Source organism: Pogonomyrmex barbatus, unplaced genomic scaffold, assembly GCF_055798465.1.
Source record: "Pogonomyrmex barbatus isolate J1 unplaced genomic scaffold, ASM5579846v1 scaffold9, whole genome shotgun sequence".
Taxonomy (NCBI): Eukaryota; Metazoa; Arthropoda; class Insecta; order Hymenoptera; family Formicidae; genus Pogonomyrmex; species Pogonomyrmex barbatus.
In genome coordinates this window covers 119,108-142,487 of record NW_028297193.1, presented here as the reverse complement: position 1 = coordinate 142,487, position 23,380 = coordinate 119,108, and the positions used below count along the sequence as shown (strand labels likewise).

Genomic DNA, 23,380 nt, shown 5'->3' with positions numbered 1-23,380 from the left:
GTTTAACTTCAATCTTGATTTCATTTACTTTCTCTTTTTTTTAGTTCTGAAAATTTAGTTCAAAAAATAAATTCATCTATTTTTATACAGTAAATAAATATAAATCTGTCTTAAATCTTTTGCAATGTGATATATTAATTTTTATTACAATTTAAAGGAAAAAATTAATCTATTATTTTCCTGGTACTACTAATTTGAATTTTCTAAAAGTAATCTTGTATATGCTTCGCGTATGTATCGCGAATGTAAGTTCATTCGAAATTAAAATATGAAAGTAAACGAAAGACAAAAAACATAATCTGATAGTGATTGAAAGTGTGTATACTAATGTCAAAAGTATTATATAAATTTTATATCATAAAAATAACTTTTAATCTTTCAATTCTTTTCTCTATTTTCAATTCTATTCAATTTTTTTCTCTATTTGTCAAATTGATGACGTATGTACATATCTTCATGCATATTACATTAATCTCTCTCTTGCGTGCGCGCGCTCACATACATTCATTCGCTCACTCATAATGTACAATGTAATAAATTTCTGAGGAAAAATCTTTACGATAGATACATGTTCTTCGTTATATCGTTATTGCGTTTAGCAATAAATACATGATATTGGAAAGGCTGGCAAGATCTGGCCTTCTAGCTTTCTGGTGGGGATACATTTAGCAACAACGTTCCAGCTCTTACCAGTCTTCATAATACTGCTGTTGCGGCTTGATGAAAATAGTGTTATCAAAAATGCAGTATCTGATATCAGGTTTGTTAATCCCGATCTTACATTAATTTCATAAAGAAATTCACAATGTGCCTATTAGAATTATTTTGACATTTCAGTGATTATTTAGTGATTTATTTTTTTTATTAACAATTTGTTTTTTATGATGATTATATATGATTATATATGTATATATGTATATCTTTAGGAGTTTTTCTCTGTGCTGTCGGTTTCTCATTAGGGGATGTGGAATCTGAATTTAAGAAGGCGAAAATTGAGCCTGATATCATAGACAAAGCACCAATCGAAAAGATTGAAGTATGTATTTGCCGAGAATTCGCAAAATATAAGAATTCAACTGGGAAATTAATTTACATAATCGATACAAATCTAAAGTTTTTGTGCATTCAAAATTAATCGATTAAGAATAAAAATTTATTTTAAGATCATAAAGAAAAATAACTGACTATATGTGAACAAATTTTGCGTGTTTTAAATAACCAATAAATTTAAAAAAAATTTTTTGTAGCTAAAATATTTTCAATTTCTAAATAACATTTCTCATATCTAAAGCAAAATAATGTTTATTTTATTAGACTTTCTTGATTTTATTAGACTTTCTTGCTTATAAATGTAGTGTGAACTCATTATCATTATAAATAAACTAATCGTCTTTTTATTACATATAATATGCATCACAGCTATTTATAAATGACTTTGTATTATATAGGTAAAATATGGTAAGAAAGTAGTCGATCTGGGAACCGAGCTGACGCCGACTGAAACCCATGAAATACCAGAAATTCACTACAAGCACGAAGGCGGAGTTCTATACACGCTTGTTTTAACGGGTAAAACTTGAATTATTTATTCAACTGAATAGAAAAATCTTCAGATATGTTTGCAAGAATAGACTCCATAGCGAGAAATCAAAAGCAATTCAAGCAAGATTGCCTTGTTTTCTTGTTGCAAAAATTCCGTAAAGGCAAATCAAGTTGCAAATCAGTTGTCAAATATGCATAAAGACGCGTTATTCTCGATGAGTTCAACTTTCACCATGTCGGAAACCAGTTTTCTCTATCGCCATTACTTGATGACGCGCGGATTCATTGGCATGCTAATTGCCAAGCTGACTTATGTAAATCTTATCTAATACGCAAAGGTTTAAAAATCTTGTTGGATTTAACTGGTTCTAATTATTTTGTAATTATTTGAATACATGCATTTTTTATAAATTTTAACAAAGAGACACATTTTGATATAGATCCTGATGTACCAAGGAGAGGAGGATACAATCGAGAGTTTCGACATTGGCTCGTTGGAAATATACCAGAAGAGAACGTAGCTAAAGGCGAAATTCTGGCGGAATATGTCGGTCCTGCACCACCGAAAAACACTGGCAAACACCGCTATGTATTTCTTGTTTATAAGCAAAATCAAGGTGCAATTACTTTTGACGAAAGAAGATTGAGTACTTGGTGAGCAAAGATGTTATAGTTGACAGTGCAGATGCTTACAGCCCCAGATAATAATATTAATAATTTTACCTCACTTTACAGGGATGGAAGCCAACGTAAGAGGTTCTCCATAAAGAAGTTTGCGGAAAAATACAATTTGGAAGGTCCGATTGCTGGTAACTTTATGGTAACAGAATATGATGACAATGTGCCTGCTTATCACAAGCATTTAAATCTTTAATTAATGGGCATTAAAATCTTGTGTTAGATAATCTAATGAACATAAATTTTAAATATATAGTTTTAATACTCCATAATATAAACTATTACTCATATATATATTCTACTAAAATTATATAGAAAATACCGCAAATTTATGCCATTATTTAATTTACGAAAAAATTATGATAAAATTATAACGGGCTAATAATAATTAGCCTGTTTTAATTTAATTTTTATGAAATTTCTCTTTGATAAATACAGCCATGCATTTATCAGTAGATAGATAAAAACCGCGAATGCGGATTCTATTTACTTTCGTTGCTGTCGTTTTATTGTTATAAATATAAAAGGTACATGAGACATTCATTACGTTCGTATCCCCGAGGTCGTTACATGATGTTACGTTACAGCGTTTTTGAGGGCGTTATCACTAATAATACGTGTGTGAATCCTTAATTTTACGAGCTTAATCTCTATGATTATTAAATATCTGCACTTTAGTATTACGTTATACACATTGACTAGAATATAATGAGCGCAAGTCGTAATTAAAAATCACAAACCTGATTAACGTCCCTGTCGAGCATAATATTAAAAAGAGTGAATAGAAGCTAAGTCGGGAAGCGAAACATTAATTCCATTATCAAGTTACAGAAGTACAGGGTGTAGCCTTTTTTCATTTATATGGCGTCTCTACGGTGACATGGAAATTATATACGTACATGTTGCCGCGTTTCGGCTGTCTTGTAGGCCTTTAAAATATCGATAATATATATTTGAGCCTAATGAAATATTTATCTCGTACTTCCGTACATCCTCGAGAATATTCTCCCTTCGAGTGAGTATGCGTCACGCTTGTTCCAAAACAAAATTGAAGAAACGTGACGCCTTACATTTTTATCACACTGTATTTGTGGACAGCGCAATGTTGAATAAATAGATCTGCTTGTAACCTCTTCGTAAATACTCTTTTAACATGCTTTAATCGAATATCTTTCTTTTGCATATGCGCGAAATATATTTTTCGCTAATTCACTTGCACAGCTTTTGGTCTTCACTGTATTAAACTCAATATACCACAAAAAAATTACCTTCTCTTTGGAATAGCACCAATTTGAGCTCACTATCAAATCGGCCGATATCTTTTTTCGTTTCGTCCGCTGTATGTGTAATATTACATCCTATCTCGACGAAACGCTTACAAATATTCCTATTTTGCGAAAGAAACATCCCATTCAATGGCAGTGACAGCGGTCTTGATAATCTTCGATCGTGACTGGCAGCGACGATAACGCGTACAACGCACTTCGTAATCGATTTGTAGAATGAAAATGGAAATTCTCTAGTATCCCAGTCATCTTTGCATCATTCTACTTACATCATTCTTGAACATCTCATTAGAATGATATCGACGGATAAATCTTTGATTACCATAATAGAATTGCGGCAATAGATGCCTGACTATTTGTATCACAATCCGTGTACTGGAACCAATTATAATTAACATTTATAGTCCTCAAAGCAAGACTAAATCTGGATATATGGTCATGTTCCAACAAAGTTGGTGATCTCGAACGTCTCCCCATCCGCCGTTGCCTTTGCGGAGTTTCGTCTTCTTTGCTGTTCCGGCGATCGTTAATGTTAATTGCGAAGGGAACAGATGATTGCGCGCCGCTTTCAAGACGTTCTGGACCTTTGCTATCACTGCCGTCGATTCACAGTTATTCTTCTTATGATGCACTCCACTATAAAAGTAAATACCCAAATATAAGGATAATGTAATCTTAACACCGTATTAGCACTCGCGGATAATGTTCAATGACAATAAAAAAGAGAGATAAATGGAAGATAGATAGAAAGGCTAAAAATGATCAAGTTCTCATTAATACTCGTCCGATACTCGCCATTCTCCGATATGGAAGACTCTCGGAGCCCTCATCGTCATCGTGATCAATCCGGATTCAACGCGAGGTGCAATCCCAGCACCTCGACTAGATGGCACACACGTTTGCGCGATATATTGCAGACTCCAGTCCCAGTTGTAATCGTCGTACGAGCAAAACTGCGCCGCACACTTTCGTAGCTTGTTCCACGTGATGCGATTGAATGCCATGCCCATGTTGTGCTTGCTGGATATCCATGGAGTAACTTCCGCCTGTTTCAACACAACGAGGATCGTCATTATCAAGCGCCGATGTAAAAAATTTGACTCTCTTCGTATCTTTCGTATCATATGAAAATCTATTGGGGGAACTGATACAGACTACTTGTCTACAACTAAAGCGAACGATTGAGACAAAGTCAGAATTTCAGTCACAAGTATCCCTTATTACATCGGATTCGAGGCTCCAGAATTGCCATTGCTTTTTGTCAAAGTCACAGCTGATAACTTGAATCGTATAAACATACTAATATTACGTACGCTTATTAACCGTAACGACGGGCCGATTGTATTATGACTTTGTATCGTGCGTATGACGGTAATGAAGATGTTCGGAGCGTGCACTACTATGCCTGGAGGAAATGAAAATTCGTCCACCTATTGCGTATGGCGTGACGAGAATGTGCTAATTTTAAACGTTGAATTGATGCCAAATGTTTAAATGGTAAAATGTTCGGTTATCTCGCTACTTTCTCTCTACATTACAAAAAATGCCATTTCCCGGCTCTCTAATTCAACGTCAAGAAGCCGAAATTGCCATTCAATCGCCACACAATGCATCCTTTGCTGGCTGGATCGATGCGAGCCGATGGAAGCGAAGAGCCGTGCAATACTTGGCGGGGTACAGAATCTACCGGGAGGAAAAGACGGGTGACTACTTGTGTTTTCCTAACATGGCAGGAGGTGAAGCGAAAGAGGAGAAAGAAAAAGATGAGTGATGTGAGGTAGAAGATGAGGTAGAAGATGATAAAAAAAAATCAAGGTATGCCAATTTGTTGCTGCTACTCGGACAGGATTCGATGGATTCGGTGGAGAACCTTCTGATAGTGATTGTAGAGACTGGGCAGGAGTTGGAAGGCCCACCCGGGCGCCGCTTGCATCGTATTCGTGTTCTGATAGTAGATAGATGACACGCTGCTCCTGCTGACGCCGCTCCCGACGCCGACGCCGACGCCGACGCTTCTGCCACTACCGGTACTCCCGTTACTGATGCCGGCGGCATTATTACCGGCGTTATTAATACTGTCGCCATCACCGCTGGTGACGGTAACGATGCCGCCGAACCCGTTGCTGATCTGCTGTCTCTGCATCATCGATGGTATTTCTTGTTGTCGCTTTAGTCCACGCAGCAATTCCTTCTGCAGAGCGCTATCGATGCCGAAGAACTAACGGATTGGACGTGCGTGAAACATCGACATAGACATACTAATGATGAACATGTGATAACGTCAGATATGCTTAACGTCGTAAACGTGCAACGGTGTGCAACGATTCGATATTTCCGCTCTCGAGATTTCTGTGTATCAAATCAGAGAGAGAGAGAGAGAGAGAGAGAGAGAGAGAGAGAGAGAGAGAAATACGTTATGAGAAAAATAAAAAAAATGTTTGAAAGCGAAGGGTCACGTTTTATCAGGTTATACGGTAACGCTCGCGCTAATTTTGCCAGATATTGTCACGCTACAAGCGCCAGCGACAAAGTACTCGTGCGCCGATGAGCAAATCGCCGTTGTCGTATTGTCGCTTAATTATGATTGAAGATGTGAGTGTGTGCGAGTTGCTAAACAAATCAAGTCAAGTCGTCTACGCAAATCGCCTGTAAAAATGTGCCTCTCAACGTATATCCGGCCCGATATAATTTAAATGTTGTCCTTATGTTCTATGCGTGAAACATCGCGCAAAGCAAAATTACGCAAAATTACGAATGCCAAAGATAGTCGGGAGAAAGTCTCACCTTACGACTAAAGTCCGTAAAATAGTTGTACGTCTTTAAATATGTACCCAGCGATAGAACGTTGCATCTCTCACAACTGAGCTTGCAAGTACGTTCCATGAGTCTAAGCACGTGTAAAAAATCTTCGGCAACGTAGTGATCCTCCTCGAGGAAGAGAACCATTCCGGTATGGTTTCTCGTTATCGACAATTGATCGAACACTCTGTTCGCTTTCCACCACCAGTGATGCTTGGTCTGCGTAAATTTTGCTTCCCTATAGTGACCATACAAATCCGGATGCTTAGCGTTGGTACACTTCAAATTTAAAGCCCTATGTTTTGCGAAAAAGAAACAAGATTCGATTAAATTGAGAAAAAGATCATTTATAAATTAAGACAACAAATTTTGACTTACTGTTCTTTACGAATGTTTCGTGGACAGTCGTTGGGCTCTTCACCGGGAAATGTATAAGGATGAGTCTGGATGCTATGTGGATAAAAGATTTGCATGACCCTACAAAAGTCGACGCTCTGCACGAGGTAGTTGATATCCGGGTGCCAAATGTCGTGGCTAAATACGAGAAGAGCCTGCTCTATGTCTTTAGCTTGCGCCAGTGAGACGATAAGATGCCGTAGATAAGTGAGTCGCGTGTGTACTTGGATGACTATAATTGGAGCATCGCTGGCCAACGGCCCAAACGCCTCCTCATTATATACTTTTTGCTCTGCATTCGCCCGTTCGATTTTACGACGGATTTCCGTCATTTCCAATTCTGTAAGCGCTCCCGAGCTAGAATTCGTCAAGCTCGTAGATAAGTTACGTCCCTCTTTTAAAAATCTGAAAATACAAAACGAAACATTAGCAGAACGCAAAGTGATTATCGACGTAATTATTATCGGTGCCAAAGGAACAATTCTATAGTAATAATAGAGAAATAGATTTTTTTAATTTTATTTTCTTGAAGAAAACGAACTACTAAACATGTTTAAAATTGAAAAATTGATTTGACATTCCATACGCTTTATGTATTTTTACCGTTAAGCTCGTGAAATGACACTTGATATTTAGAGTGTCATAAATAAAGATAACAATTTTATTGCAACATTAACAATAATGACAGAATTTGCAAAGTTACCTGTGGAATTCTTGAGGCACGAGGGAGAAAAGTGTCTCGTTCGATGATGATTGCCCAGAATCATCTCGCCCCGTCAAACTGATTACGTGAAGCTGAAGCCAGAGGAACGTAGCCAGGAAGACGAATACAAGGGTCCTCAGTAAAATTCCGCGACCTGATTTCGATCCCCCAACGCTTGTTGTTCCTAAATGAATACCTTTTTTTCATTAAACATATTAACGCACTTACAATACTCTGCTCTGACGCGATACATGGATTATATTTTATGGACGAGTGACGTAATATCGTAATATCGTAATATCGTTATAAACGTACCTCCCGATTTTTTCCTGGTGTATAATGTATAACCGGGATACTGCTTCGCAAAACCATGTGTGGTCGAGTCGTGAACTTTTCCTGCACAGATAATTAACCGGTAATGTTAAGTAGATGTGTGTATAATGATAGCAAATTAATTCACTACCTCTATCGTTTATTGTTAATACTCCATCGGTTTTCAAATCGATTGTGGTCTTTTTGAAAGTCCAATCGTAAAAAGATATAATATTGTGCTTAAAGCTGCACGAAACGATATAAAACTTTCATATAATTCTTAATATACATTATATCGATATAATTTAAATGTCACCAAAGAAAGAACATTATTTGAATATTTTCTATATTATAAAAAATATTATATATGGATAATTACAAGTAAAAGCAATGTTAATGCGATTGATGCTGCGAAACAGTATACTCGACTCGATAAATATCTCCAAGCCATGAGAAATGCCGGGACAATGAGGATAACCGTGATAATATTGTATACGTATGCGACTAAAATTTGTGTTTGCTGGTTTGCTCTTGTCTGAATATTTGATTGGCAAACGGTCACGTTGCCTGGAGTCCGATTTTATATCCGTGTGTGACACACATACAAAATTAAAATATTACGAACAATATGACACGAATTGTACCGAACGAATAAAGAATTCCAAATGTCGTGTCACCATTTTTCAAATATCCATATTCATCGAACACAAAGTTGTCCCGTTTTATGTAACAAATTTTATATAACCCGATTGTGTGTTATCATAACCGGTACGCATCATCTCATTTTACATGATGAGACACGCACATAGCGACTTAACAATTATTCGTCGAGTGGACGAAATTTCTTTTTCTTGTTTTTACACAGAATGTTCGTTCAAGGAGAGATACTATAAACTATTTGTTTGCTAAAAGTTTGTTAGATGTAGCAACAAAATCTGCTGCATGTCTTTTTGGTATCTTAATGTTAAAGCCTTTTATAGTAAGAGAATTATTCAGTTGGATCCAGAGAGTTGAATTGAATTTCAAACACGTCTCAATTTTCTGAACCCCATTTCCCCTTTTCCAATACAGATTAACTTTCTTCAAATCTCGGTTTACTTACTTGGTTTATTTCTTTTTTTTTTTTCTTCGTTCTAAAAATTAGAAAAAAATAAAGAGTAGATTAAACCGGAATTAAAATGAATAGAAATTGATAGAGACAAACATAAGTGAAATCGTATCGTTTTTTTCTTATGTAATTCGATATTGTCCTTGTCATTCTACGTGTAGAAATATCAAGGTAAAATTAAAAAAAAATATTTTATGTATGAAATATATCCTGTCTACAACGTCATGAACGTCTTTACTAGAATCTTCAAGAAAGATTCTGTCAGATTTATTCCTGTCTCTATCCTATTACGGTCTAATAATTCCCATTTATTTTACAGACAATTCAAGAAATCTTTAAAATACCGAAAACGAATTTTGTTCTTATTTCTAATCTCCAGAAAAACGACTTATATCCAGTTTACAAAGATTGTCCATTTTTTTTAAATCGTTTTGATTGAGGTTTTAAATTATTTGTTTACTCACCTTTCATAGTGTTACTCCTAGGAGATTGTCCTGCAACAAAATTCACGTGCAGCATTAGTAAATTGTGAAGAAAAACTCGCAGTCTCACTAAATTAAAATTCAAAAGATACAAATAAGACGAGTACATAAAGTCGAAATGTAAGGTCAACCGGAATGAAATGAACCGGAAAGAAATGAAACAGATCAATGTCACTTTTCTCAACAAAATTGAGATAAAAATGTAAATGAAAGTTATTTCAATTCGTTATCATCTTTATTGTTCGTACGTAATATATACATGTACATACATGTTGCATGAGAGAGTAGGTTAAACTGCATATTGAAGCGCAAATATTTCGTAATTAATGCAACTGTGCAATAGCGTGCGATAACGCGAGTTATGCAACAATGTGCAATACATCGTCAGATATCTCGTCAAGATATCGTTCGTAATACGTAGAAAAAGAAAAGTGTTTTATAATATTTTTAACATTTATATAATGCATTAATAACAGAAAAACATCAATGTGATTGTTATTCTGTTTCGCAAACAAATTTATATAATTTCTAAGCATTATAATTTATGCAAGAATTGTAAATATAAATATAATTTTACAATTGATTAGTGCGATTCTGAAAATTGTATTGCAGGGAATATCTGAGAAATTTTATTTATCAGATCATAAATAATTGGATCATAAAATCTTCGCTCTAACATCTTTTATCATTTCATTGGTTAATCTCATCATTCAATATATTTCGTATAAGATCAGAATTTTTTTTTTTAATATATTTATCTAAACTTTTATCATCGATTGTATATCTGGATTGTGTGGGTGTGGGTGTGGGTGTGTGTGTTGAATTTTCTTGAAACTGGCATATGTTTTGTTAAAATCTTCGAAACGGTTGAATATAGTTTTGTCGAGATAAAATGTTTAAATATGAGAGAGGGGGGGGGGGGGGGGGAATGTAATATGGAATGTTTTTTTCGCATTTTTTTTGCACAAAAAAAATTTTGCTGAGATATCTAAAAAAAATCTAACATTTGCTTAGATAGATTTTAAAATAATTTTGTTAAATCATTGAAATTACGTAAGACGATTAATCATGATGATAATAATGCAAAATTTGTTGATATTCTAACAATCAATTCGAACATTCTATGTTATTATTTTCAAATTTATATCTGGCCAAGTTTTTAAATACTTTCACAATACTATTCTTTCCGTGTATCAACATTTAAGAAACAGATTTATATAATTTTAAGCACTTTGATTCAACTATTATTAATCAGCAGTACATCACTACATGAGACAACAATTATCACCAATTGCCCGCCTAACGTATGTACATACATAAATATTATCAAATTATTATCCCTGCACACTACTGTTTATTGTCGATTAATGCGACAATAAACGCAACATAAACGTAGCGCAAATGCCTATCGTAGATAAGAAATGTGTGATATTTTATCAGGAATACTTTTTTCAATCGAGCTGCTAGGAAATATGACATGTATCGCGCGTATTTGCATAAAGAATTTTATAAGATAATAACGGTATTCCGCGACTGAAGATAAAACGTGTGGCTTCCGTGTGCCGGGGCATCTATGATAATGCGTTAAGACTTCAGATTCAAAGCGATAACGTGGAATGATGATATAATCTTTCTACTGGAATATAATTTTCTTTCGCATATGAAGAATTTCTTTTTTTAGATTTTTTATCGAGGATAATATTAGCATTGAATTTACTGAAAAATATTTCGAGAAATTTATCTCTAGAAAATCTGACATTCCATAAAACATTTCCATTAATTTTTCAAATTGTTAAAAGTTGATAAAATATTGTAGAACAAAAACTTAAATTATGATAGAAATCTTGATAGAAAAGTATTGTTTTTACATTCTTCAAATCGACATCTTCCGAATAAATCACAATAAGATTTAGACACAATGATAGACAACAGTTACAATAATACGCACTGCAACTCACATCTTCAGAATAAATTTATTAAATTAATTAAATTGTATAATTAATAAATTTCGTCACATATATATTAAATAAAGATTATGGAATTATAAAGATAATTCCATAATCTTTATTTAAGTAATTTTTTTGTTTGAATAATAGCAGGAAATAAAGATTTAAGGCAAAATACAAAAAAAAAATCGAGCTATTGTAGATCAAAATATGTTGATGAATATCAAATGCTTTTATATTTAATTAAATCCAATAATTCAATAATCCAATAATTATTTTTTTTCAATCAAAATTTCTTTTCGATTAATTCATTTATTAATATTGGAAAAACAAATTTCTTATTTCGCTACAGCTATGAATATCGCATCGCTGATAAAATTATAGATCCATTTATTTACATATATACATGAAGATGGATGTTTAACGAACGATTAAATCAATAAAAAGCGAGAGAGGAGGGGTAAAAGAAGAGAGGGAAAGAGGGAGGAGAAGAGAGTGTGGTTGAGATGTCGCGGAGGAAGAGAATTATCACGATGAGTGCGCTTTGAACGAATAACTTCTAGTTTTCATATGAAATTCTGGGTGTAATATCTTTCTCTTGCTCCGGTTTAACCGTTATATTTATCGCTATATTTATCGATGACAATAAAAAGACTCGCGTCTATTTGCAAGACATCGCTTTCTGTCGCTTCTTGCATGTGCAATTGTCGAATTCCGCTCGTGGATATTTTCGATCCGTCTCGCTTTTCTGGCACCCATTCAATTCATTCAACGCTGAATTCTCTCTCTCTCTCTCTCTCTCTCTCTCTCTCTCTCTTTCTCTCTCCTTTTCTTCCTTTTTTCCTCTGTCCCTCTCGATTTGCTCGTTTCCCGAATGATTCGTTGCAATTTCATCAGATATCGTTTGGCATTTCGATTATATATGATAAGCAGTTTGAAAAGACCTGTTTCGAGATTTCTGCTAAAATCAACATACTATATTAAGCGATATTGCATCGATAATTAATCGGTAATTAAATTATATATTATATATTAGATGTCAAAACAATGTCATATTATTGAATTATCTTCACCTATTTTTCATAAATTTTATTTTCAGGTAATAAATGATTTTTACATACACAAAATTATACATCAAGCACATCACATCTGTCACTAGTTATCTCAATGGTATGTCATTTCTCTAGTGATGAATTATTGATTTTATCAAATTTATAATTTTTATTTATACTTTTCACACTTGTTTAAAATTTATTCATTTGCTTTACGAAGGAAAAACTCGTTTTAAATAGCGAAAGAAAGAACCACATTTGAGAAACGCAATCGTATTTTATCGCATTATATTGATATTCTGCGATTATCGTGCGATTAGTGTTATCGAGAGATAACGCAATAATAAAATAATATAGTTATCTTGTTCGATTTGTTCGATTTGTAAATTACAATTAACAAATTTGTAAATAATATTATCGAATATTATTACCTCGATAAAAAAGAATGTATCGTCTGGCTCTCCATTTTCATGAAATCTGAAACATAAAGAATAAACATACAGATATTTAAACACAAAAAATTTATCTTAAAACTATTTACCGCTAACAAACTTTATAATTAATATATATAAAAACAAAACAACAATAAGCTTTCTGATAAAATAAATTTATTAATAACACAGTTACTGAATGACTTAGATAATTGTAACTAGTATGTTTATTTTAGCAAACAACAGAAAAGATAAGAAAAAACAAACGAGATTATATAATCCTTATTCTTATTATAATTATATTAATATCAATTGCATTTTATCCAAATAAATAATATAAGAAGAAATAATAATAAATAAATAATATAAGAAGAGTGTATGTATATTTAACAAAAAAATTAAATTATTAATCTCATTATCTCAATCATAATTCGCGTAGTATCTATGAAGAGATTTTAGGAAGATTTATATCTTCCTAAAACCTCTTCATCTAAAACATCTTCATAAATATTACGCGAATTATTATTGAGTATAATAAAATTAATAATTTAATTTTTTATACATATTTTTTAACTTAATGAACACACGCATACACACGCGCGCGCCCCCCCCCCCACACACACACATTAATGTTGCACATTATTCTCAATTAAAAAATATGTATCAATGTGTACAATACGATACAATACGATACTGATATGAAATTGAAACTACGTTATGAGCTATATACGAGATAGTCTTACACGATATCGATCTAATATAATTCCGCTTAAATAGGCCTTTACAGGAGCTTTTATAACCGCGATGGTAATACACATTAATCCGTAATACATATTAATACGGTTTATCGGAATAAATTTATACACACACATTATGTCATATTGCTGCAAATATTCTGTTGAAAAGAAGTACTCCAGGTATTTTTAACGTCTTATTTTATTGTATGAATTTTGTCAATTGCTTCTTATCGTGCGTAATGATCGTGAAAAAATCGTGAAAAAAAAAAAGAAATACGCGATTGCCCCAAAATTATTTTATCGCATGTATACATAGAATGCCCCGTATTTTTATTTAAGTAATTAATTATCAATAATTACATTTCACTTATCCCGCAACATACAGAATAAAAAAAAATTGTTTTCAAAATTATTAATTTTTTGTTTCATCATATGTCATCTGCGAGAATAACTTTTTATTCCTACAAGTGAGTATTTTTATTAATTTATGTTATATTTAATGTTATATCTTAGTTTTATACTATTTTATACTATTCTTCCTATTAGGAAATAATTAAATATATTTAATGTGAACGGGAAGACAGTTACACTTGACGGCGAATATGCGTGTTAATTATTACCAACTTCCATTTATTAGATAATATACAAGACAATTTAACTAAAACATTATCTTTTCATTACCATTTTCTACAAGACTAAGAAGTTTCTAATGTTTTGGCTTATTTAATTTCGTAGATTTTGCGCGCGCGTTAAAAATTAGTCAATGTAAGATTAAAAAGCGTTTTTGCGCTATATTAGATTATCGTAGGAAAAAAGATTATGCCCGTTAAATGCAAAATAACTGCGAATGCAAAGTAATCGAATTGGAAAATAGATGGATTCGATCTTGTGTTTTGCATTTTCTTATTGGCTGAAAGAGATAAGGTTAAATCAAACTTGACACTCAGACCGTTACTTTATTTGGAAAACTTTTTTTCTTTTCATTTAAAGTACTTTAATTCGTTTTAGCTTACTGTAAATATATTCAAGAGTAGAAGAAGGAAAAGTTGTCAAAAAGATGTAATAAAATGTTGATTTGATAAAAAAATTCAATTTAAATTAGATAGTAATTTGCAGATGAAAGAAGTTATATACAAAGTACACGAAGATAAGAAAAAAGAGCGGAGAATAATTTTTCGTCAGGTTGTTTTTCATGTCATTTCTTGCGGTTTAATTACGATTATATTAATGAGACGTGGTGAACATACCGGTGTGCCAGTAATTGAGATGAAAATGGTTACCGGAAATGGATTTGGGTCCTTTCATTCGTGGGTGCGTGCCTCCAACTCTAACTCTTTTGACGGACGGGTGCATCATCTATTTCTGTGTTTCTCAGAGAAGATGCTATAGTTGTGTTATCGCACCGCGCATGGCGTTGGTACTGTTCCAACTCGCCGATGAATAATGCATCGAATCGTTATATGTATGCAGGCATATGTATATCAGCGAGACATGTGTACGGTCGTACGCACACGAACAGAGAGGTAATAGGTAGATAAAACACCGATACTGTGATACTTCTCCTATGCCAAATGTGTGCGTGCGTGCGTGCGTGCGTGCGTGCGTGCGTGCGTGCGTGCGTGAGTGCGTGGCCATATATACGTGTGGTTATACTTCATGCGGTAATATTACCACGATGTCCCTGAATATCGATTCACTGCCATATCAGAAATGTATGCGGTATCTCTTTTCTACCGTGCTCATAATCATTTTAATTATTTACTCAATGAATATCATACATACGTATTACAACGAGCAAAAACAATTCAAATCGATAGGAATGTTCCTCGATAGTAATGATACCTACACGAACAAAAAAATTCAGATTGCGTAAATATATAAGATATATCATTATAATTATTATGTACCGAGAACGCGTTTATCGAACGCGCAACACGAGATTACTCTTCTTTATCACATTCTATTTGGCAGAATTATAATTATGTGTTTTATAAGTATATTAGAAATCATTTTCTCATTCGACTTTACGCATAACATGAGAAAAATGGTTTTGCTCAAATATTGAAAAATTCGGTCCAAGTAATTATGTATAATAATTACACTTAAGCATGATGATAATACCGAATATATAAAAAGTTTAGATTTCAACAATAAATATGAATATCCTACATAATTACACATATTTTGATAGCCCAACAAAATTATTATTAAATAAAAATAAAAATAGTATTTTTATTTTTGTATATCTGGCCAAATGTTTACTTGAGCAAATTGTTCTTTCATGTAAATTAATATGAAAAGTAGTAACTATAGAATCTCTTTAGAGGCACTAAAATCTTTTGGTAAAAATATTTTTTTGTAGGTCACGAACCTTTGACTTTCCTCTCGACCTCTCGTGATTTTTGCCATGAAATCTTACTTCTCACGCTAGTCTCCCGTTCGCGATCGTGAAACTTCAAGAGAGCTTGCGTAATAATATGTTTCAGATATAGTAATCGCTTACATAGACGTTTATGGAGTGAGTGTGTTCACATCACTCCATACAATTCCATATTATGTCTCTGATGTATATCTGATGTTTATCCACGCTACCGAAATGTTTCCATATTTATGCAAATTGAACCGCGATCAAATAATCGCGATAATCGTACTTGATAGAAATCAAATATATACGATACGTATTGATCGTATACTTAATAAAATGATTGTAACGGAACAAAAAACAAAAGTAAAATAAATTTTGAAAAGATCTGTTATAAGCATCTGTTCCACGATTGGCACTTGCCTCACTTACTCGCGAAAGTTAAAAAAGAATTGATGACATCGACTTGAATAAGCATTTACTAGCGTTTAAGAATAAAATTCTTTTTAAACAACCGACGCCGCCGACGCTATCGAGATCTCGGTCGCGTCGATTCCATTTTACAAACTACGAAATTATTCATATGGCGAAAATATCAAATAAATTATTCCTCCTCTCTTATAAAGAAATTCGTATTCTATGCGTATTCTAAAGAAAACGCGGATAAGGATAGGACTAGTCTATTAGTGGTACCGATTGTAGGTAGCAACACTTGCCATTGAGCGTACATATCATTGTGACGTTACTACCGCATCCGAGGTAGTATTACGGTGAAAAATCATTTCGATCCAAGATGCTACCGGTGTTATGCGTGCGCGCATATATAGATACATACATACAAACTGAAAACTGCGATATTTGATCCAAGATACACGAGATTTATTCTCGAGAAGAGAAACAATTTCTAGAGATATTTTCTAATTTCGTTTCCTAATCGTCGATCGCACCGTAAGATTTTCCTTGCTTCCTTGCTTCGCATCACGCGGATAATCTCATCGCGGATTATTTTATACCCTGGCTAGGATGATCAAAAATATCGCGCATGTAACGCCGATCTTTATCCTTTATCATATGCTAACGCCCACTCGTCAAGTTAATCGAAAGTCTCGCGGCTTAATGACATTCCTGACGTTCCACAACCAACCTCGTTTATCGTGATATCGTCCAATCGCAGAATAAGGAATAAAAATTTAATTTTCTAAAACGTGCGTGACTTTATATAGCATTTAGAAGTAACAAGTAACAAGTACGAAATTATGTTAAAATTATAGAATTTACGAATTTATTTCAATTTTGTTGCAGATATAATAATTATTATTAATTAAAGATTTACCCAAACCCAATATTTTTATACATACTTTTTTCATTAAAAATAATCGCCATTAACAATAATAAAAATATTCGCATTATAAATATAAAGTTGAAAATTTCTTGAAACGATCCTTTTACTGAGAATTTTAACAAAAAATTATATATTAAGAAATCATATGTTAATTAAGAGAGAGTTACAAGAAATGTCATCAAAGTTATTTTTAATTCGATATTGTTATAATTATAATTAGTAAGTTATATGACAAAAACAAATGCGAATCTATAAATAAGATGGAAGATCCTATCCGGTACCTTCACCGACAAGATACGAGTTAGAATTTCATAAAATATTTCGAGGGAGTATTAATGGGTTCTTAGATAGGAGGAGCACAGTTAGCAAAGTTAGATAGAAGTAATCAAACTTAAGTGAAGTAGATCGAAGTTAAGGAGCAAATCCAAGTGAAGTAAATTGCAATTAAAGAGTATCACTGGAAATAGTTGCAGTCATCTCGGCGCAGAAATCTCGTAGGAAACGATCGATCGACAACGACCGCTTATAAAACCCGTATCACGTTTTTTTCCGATCGGACTCATGACGTTCAGATCGACGCAAACAGATAATTAGCTTCTCATCGTCGAATGGAGTCGGAAACTGCGTGAAACGACGTGGTTAACGACAGGACGAGATTGCGGTATTAGCGATACCGGGCGAGAAAACGGTCTCGGCGAAGGAAGCGAGATATCCAACCGCTCCGTCCTTGTTATACCACACTTTCCGGCTTTTCGCATATCTAACGATTCTCGGAAAGAGCTGCCGTGTGCACGTCTCGAGAGTGTATGCAAATCGACAAGCGCAAGGCCGGATATCTTCGACCGTGAAAAACCGGCAATTCAGCGATAAAAAAGAAAAAAGAAGAAGAAGAAGAAGAAGAAGAAGAAGAAGAAGAAGAAGAAGAAGAAGAAAAACGGAGAAAAGAGGGAAAAACAATTCGTCCGACTAGCGAGGCGTGCCTAGTGCCTAGTGCCTAGTGCTCTGTAATTATATGTGTACGGTGATGTAACCGAAGTACCGTGACTTGTAACACCGATTTCTATTACGTATTATTTCTATTACGTTACATTATATACGAAAGCCAAAGGAATAATTGCCGGTATCGTAATTGATTATGCATCCTATGAAAATACAGGAAAGCTTGCTTCCCGAGAACAGGAAAAGATTTAACAAAGATTAAATAAAGTAATAAATTTATATTAAAATCATCTTTGAACGATATAAATCTGGCGATGCTGCGTCTGCGACGTTACACCGATACCGATACCGAATATCGCGTGTTACGAAATAACGTAGCGTAGGATAATATTTAGAATCTATTAATAAGAGAAGAGCAATTTATTCACCGCGGTGGAATCAGGATGTTGGATAACGATGCGACACAATGCAGTACCAGCGTACAAAGCGTATAAAGCGTATAAAGCATATAAAGCGTATAAAGCGTTTGCTGGTAGGCGCATTCTACGAGCCGTATATACAGTCTCTCCTTACGGAGTCTGAAATAATATCCTAAAATAATAAATAATTTTTATTCAAGTATTTTCTCACAGTTTTTAAATTTCTCGCATTGATATTGAATATTTTTATAGCTGAGTCTTCAATTATTATTCTCTGTATCTCTCAATAAATTTCACTTCTTTTAGAAGATAAAATTGAAAAATTGTGATTTTGATTTTTTTCTCTTTTTCTTTTCGTTCGTTCGTTCGTTCGTTCGTTCGTTCGTTCGTCCTTTTTTAAAGCATAAACCTATCTTATTGATCGCACGTAAAATTGACAATAATTATGCAGTATGACATTTGCAAATTAAATGTCGTTAATGTCGTTAACCATGTTTACATTATATTAATTTTGAATTGAACAATTTTGAAAATAAATTTATTATTCAACTAAGGGAAGATAGATAAAACTTCCTTAACGCTTACGTTAGAAAAAAAGAGTTTTAATATTCGCAAGAATATTCGCCTTATTTATGATCGTACACTCAATTATATTACACTCAATTAAATAATATTTAGATTCTGTACTATAAGGAACTCTTAATTGAATGTAATGTTGTAATAATAATCTCTTAATAAAAGTGCCTATATCTAGTAAAATGCTAATGAATGTTAACGATTTAATTTTCGCTCGAGTGTCATTCATTAACATTTAGCTTTAGTCTTTTGTGACAAAGTCCTGAGTGTCAAAGTAATTAAAAAAACTCGCAAAGCATATATGAGAAATTTTACTACGAGCAAAAGTATATTCGATAAGATAAATGTTTCTTATATCAATGTCAATATTTACTTTACAATATTATTATTAGTATCATTTTTAATAATAGACATTAATATAAATCGATGTTAATCGATCACATGCAGAGAATTGTGCAATAAATTCTAGTCTCGTTACTTTCCGCTTCTTATCTATTCGTCATCAAATATGAATCTAAAAATATTAACAGGCGCGCAACATTTTATTCAACTTGGTTGGATAAACAGATTGACTATTTGTATTTAACAGATTGACTATTTGTTGACGGAGACTCGAGTCTTGTTTCGTGAAATAGCAATTTTTCTTCTCGCCATCCTTTTATCGTAATATATCCAAAGAGTAAATATCTTTACATTCATGATGAAAAGAAATATTATAAAAATCCATAATTTTTCCACAATTTTTCAATTACTTATTAATTCATTTTTTAATCGTGATTTAAAGAATTTTTCTCATAAAAAATATTTGACCAATTTAGAGTCGCCTTTTAATAATTGGGCATCTATATAATTGATAGCAAAAAATCTAAATCTTCTCTACAACAATATAAATTCGTTTACATCAGAAATTGTAATTCTTTTAACTTTAATTTAGAAAATGATTTAATGTCCTACATATCTTTTTGAACAAAAGTTTTCTCTTTTCCTCCACGAAATTACTTCAATGTAGAATCTAAGAGAATTCAAATTTAATAATCTGTCTCCAATAAATCAATCTTTAATAATATCCCTATCTTTTTCTATCTCTTCAGAAATTAAAGCAAAACTGTCCTTAAGAATCTTATAGCATTCTTTAGCAGCGCTTTATATTTTATACTTTCCTTAATCTTTTTAGGGTTTAGGACAAAGGTTATGTACAGATAAAGTTATAAGACAAAATAAAATTATTTTATCTCGAACCATGTTCCAAGTTCATGAAGAAAATTATTTAACGAAATCTATTGTATGTACTATAAATAAAAGTTCATACAAAAAAGGTCATACAAAAATACATTCTCTTCAAAATTACATAAGTTTAAGATGTCGTTATGTTCTCCCAAAATATTTCGTTATTCCTAAATTGAATATCAAAACAACTACAAATTTGTCACAAGAAATAAATTAAATAACCAATAGATTACGCAGAATAGGATATCCGATCGAAAAGATGTACTACTGTAAGAAATCAACAAAAGGATAAATATTTCTCCGTTGAATCATTCGGTAACTTAATCTTTAGCTGTAAACATTCTGAGAGCCTCTTTTCTCCATTGTACCTCCAAAGATACAGGAAAGATTCGAGTTAAAGATGGACAATATCGATGAGATCGATTGTAGTCGACAAACGGAATGCAAAATTTGTAAGAATGCAATCTTTATTAGAAATAAAAAAATGATACTACATTAGCAATTATTTTTTATTTCTCGAAAGTAACAGATACATGAGAGAAGTCCTCACGTCAGTTGTCACGTCTCGACTTTCACGGGCGTAGTGTCTCGCGTGTCCACTGAAATCCGAGCTCTCGAAACGAAACTATATCCCCCGGTTTCAATCTCTTTTCCTCCTTCCCTCTGCTATGTAGTGTGTGTGGTGTGTGTGTGTGTGTGTGTGTGTGTGTGTGTGTGTGTGTGTGTGTTTTATGACCTTTCTTATCAGCGTTAGAGCAATATCGATCGTCTATGTTGTACCGGAGCGTAACACCCACGACCCGCGACTCGCGACCCACGACTCGCGACCCGCGACCCGCGACCCGCGACCCGCGACCCGCGACCCACGACCCGCGACCCGCGACCCACGACACTGCACACAATGCGGCAGGGATGTCTCCCTACGTCTCCCAACGTCTCCCGAGATCTTCGTGCGTTAATAAAGGATGTATTCGGCATGACACATCCCGGGTACTTCCCGTTCGCGTACAAGCGCAAGGAAGATCGACTCTTCCGGCTTCTCCGGCTTGACCTACAGAGTCAGCCGATCGAACGAACGTGCCGACGTGCCGTCGCTTGTCAAAACTGCGATCGATGTCGACTGTACGAGGCCAAGAAAATTCGAATGCGCTATTAATAATTAATGCTAAACGTTGCGACATTTCGTTACGTTCATGCGAAACGTCACGTGACAATCACATTCGATATCATCGACCGAGACCGAGAGTAATAAATCGAAGCGTAATAGTGTGTTCAAAGGTTAGGAGATTTCAAAAATTTGTTGCGTTTAAATGTCACTATTTAAATTCGCGCATCGCTGGCGCTTAAAGCGAATAAAATACCGATCGTCCGAGACGCGCTCTTGTTCTTGATACAATCGTCAACTCGTCGTTATCGTACCTCCGCCTTTCATTTCAAACTCCAATAATTACGAATATTTGCACTTGACGTTGCACCGGACAATCCACTCGTTAAATCCCGACATTTATTTTTGCGATACAACGTAACGTGACTGTGTCCCATTCAGTATCACCATCAAAATTCGCATGATACAGTGACCAAAGATCTATATTCGCGATCCGTTTTCATCTTGCTCTCGCGACACGATAAAAATTATATATATCATACATGTATATCGCTCCACGCGCGCGCGCACACATTCGCGCTTAGCGTTGCTAATCGAACGCAATTCGAGTCTGAAATTTATTTGTACTTTATGTAATATAAAATATATATAAAAATTAAACGCGTTGTCAGGTTGAAACTCGTTCCGAGCGTGTATTCAGGGAGAGCCACATTCGCCCTAGTTTCAATCTATTCCGATACATAGATTTTAAGACTCGTCGAATAAGCTATCGAATGCTTCCGAAGCTCTTTTTTCTTCCATTTGTCGCAAAACAATTTCGAGTATATATTCGTTAATTTTAACGTATCGCAAAGTGTAATCATAATTACATACGGCTTTAATACGGCGCTTGAAATACGAATACGAATACAAGAGATATTTATTCTTCAACCTAATGTAACGTAAGGTAATCATTTGCAAGAATATCAAGGAGGGTTAACGACGGAGACAACGGGATGACGCGACGGCGCGGCGTCGAGAGAGACGAGAATACCCGGACGGAGGCAGAACGGGAAAGAGGCCGAGAATTGTGCGGATCGATCAGTAGGACGCGCTGTCGCGTTATAGTTGTCGGAAGGAAGGGCACGCGGTCATTCCCGCGGTCGATTACATGTCGCGCACTCACATGTCGCACGGTGATGAGAGCCGGGTTCCAGGCACAGCTTGGAGCAAGGAGACTCGATTCCGACAAGGAACGTGGACGTCGTCGTCGTCGTCGTCGTCGTCGTCGTCGTCGTTGTCGTCGTCGCTGTCGATGTCGTCTCGGCCACATGCACGTACTCGCGTGGCTACCGCGCACACACTCACGGAGCGTGCCGTCGAGGGACTGACTGCCGACCGCCGACCGCTCGTAGCGATGACGACAGCCGAAGCGAATTCGCCGCGCGTGTTTGCGCGTTCCGCTCGGCCGTCATCAGCCGTCACGATGACACGCGAGCCACGCGGACGCGAGACGCGCGCGCGTGCAAATCCCTCGAAGCACACCCGCGTATCCGGCACTCATATCCACCATCCACCCACCCTCGCGACGACCGGTCTTCCTCTCTCCTTGTAGTTGCGCGCGCAAAGCGAGGAAACGGCACTCCCGTTCCTTCCCAACATCGTCCGGTCGCATTGCGTGCCGCATCGCGCCGCACTCGCCGGCGAAAATGGACCGGACGATGTTGTTGTACGTTCTACGTAGTCGCACCCGGGACCCGACCTGCCAGTGCCAGCGAACGTTGCGCGAAAGAGTCGCCTCTCTTGAGAATTGGGTGGTTTAGGGGTTGTAGGCGTGCTTACGGACAAATCGAGCGAGAAGAGCTCTCGAAGGTGCCAGGCCTAGCGGCGCCTAACCGATCAAATTTGCAACACTAATTACGGAATACGATGACTCTTAATTAATCCAGGGAACCCTCG

At 35.0% G+C, this 23,380-nt stretch overlaps 2 protein-coding genes across 7 annotated transcripts; one reads left to right on the top strand and one right to left on the bottom strand.

Moving 5' to 3' along the window:
• Positions 1 to 27: 27 nt before the first annotated feature.
• On the top strand, positions 28 to 3,349 carry LOC105428966 (protein D2). Its single transcript, XM_011641600.3, has 5 exons — positions 28 to 760; positions 927 to 1,036; positions 1,449 to 1,569; positions 1,983 to 2,196; positions 2,278 to 3,349. Exons 1-5 carry the CDS (start codon positions 721 to 723, stop codon positions 2,414 to 2,416), a joined length of 624 nt encoding a protein of 207 aa, XP_011639902.1. The 5' UTR covers positions 28 to 720; the 3' UTR covers positions 2,417 to 3,349.
• Positions 2,701 to 22,987, bottom strand: Mgat2 (alpha-1,6-mannosyl-glycoprotein 2-beta-N-acetylglucosaminyltransferase). Of its 6 annotated transcripts, none has more exons than XM_011641593.3 (10): positions 22,608 to 22,987; positions 12,736 to 12,781; positions 9,289 to 9,318; positions 7,720 to 7,800; positions 7,405 to 7,588; positions 6,684 to 7,106; positions 6,291 to 6,600; positions 5,377 to 5,724; positions 4,302 to 4,552; positions 2,701 to 4,142 (listed from the first exon to the last, which is right to left on the bottom strand). In XM_011641593.3, the coding sequence occupies exons 3-10, from the start codon at positions 9,293 to 9,295 to the stop codon at positions 3,914 to 3,916; spliced, it is 1,833 nt and encodes a 610-aa protein (XP_011639895.2). In that variant the 5' UTR covers positions 9,296 to 9,318; positions 12,736 to 12,781; positions 22,608 to 22,987; the 3' UTR covers positions 2,701 to 3,913. The 6 variants fall into 6 exon arrangements, with proteins under 6 accessions (XP_011639895.2, XP_011639898.2, XP_011639899.2 ...); XM_011641596.3 differs by lacking the exon at positions 22,608 to 22,987 and adding an exon at positions 21,757 to 21,974; XM_011641597.3 differs by lacking the exon at positions 22,608 to 22,987 and adding an exon at positions 21,074 to 21,123.
• Between the last annotated feature and the right edge of the window lie 393 nt (positions 22,988 to 23,380).

Excerpts from the sequence above, each read along its gene's own strand:
- LOC105428966 (XM_011641600.3), top strand. The coding sequence starts at position 721 with ATGAAAATAGTGTTATCAAAAATGCAGTATCTGATATCAG. Across the intron at positions 761-926 it reads AATGCAGTATCTGATATCAG|GAGTTTTTCTCTGTGCTGTC; the intron begins GTTTGTTAATCC and ends GTATATCTTTAG. Across the intron at positions 2,197-2,277 it reads GAAAGAAGATTGAGTACTTG|GGATGGAAGCCAACGTAAGA; the intron begins GTGAGCAAAGAT and ends CTCACTTTACAG.
- Mgat2 (XM_011641593.3), bottom strand. Across the intron at positions 7,589-7,719 it reads CACCAGGAAAAAATCGGGAG|GAACAACAAGCGTTGGGGGA; the intron begins GTACGTTTATAA and ends GTATTCATTTAG. Across the intron at positions 4,553-5,376 it reads TCTACAATCACTATCAGAAG|GCGGAAGTTACTCCATGGAT; the intron begins GTTCTCCACCGA and ends GTGTTGAAACAG.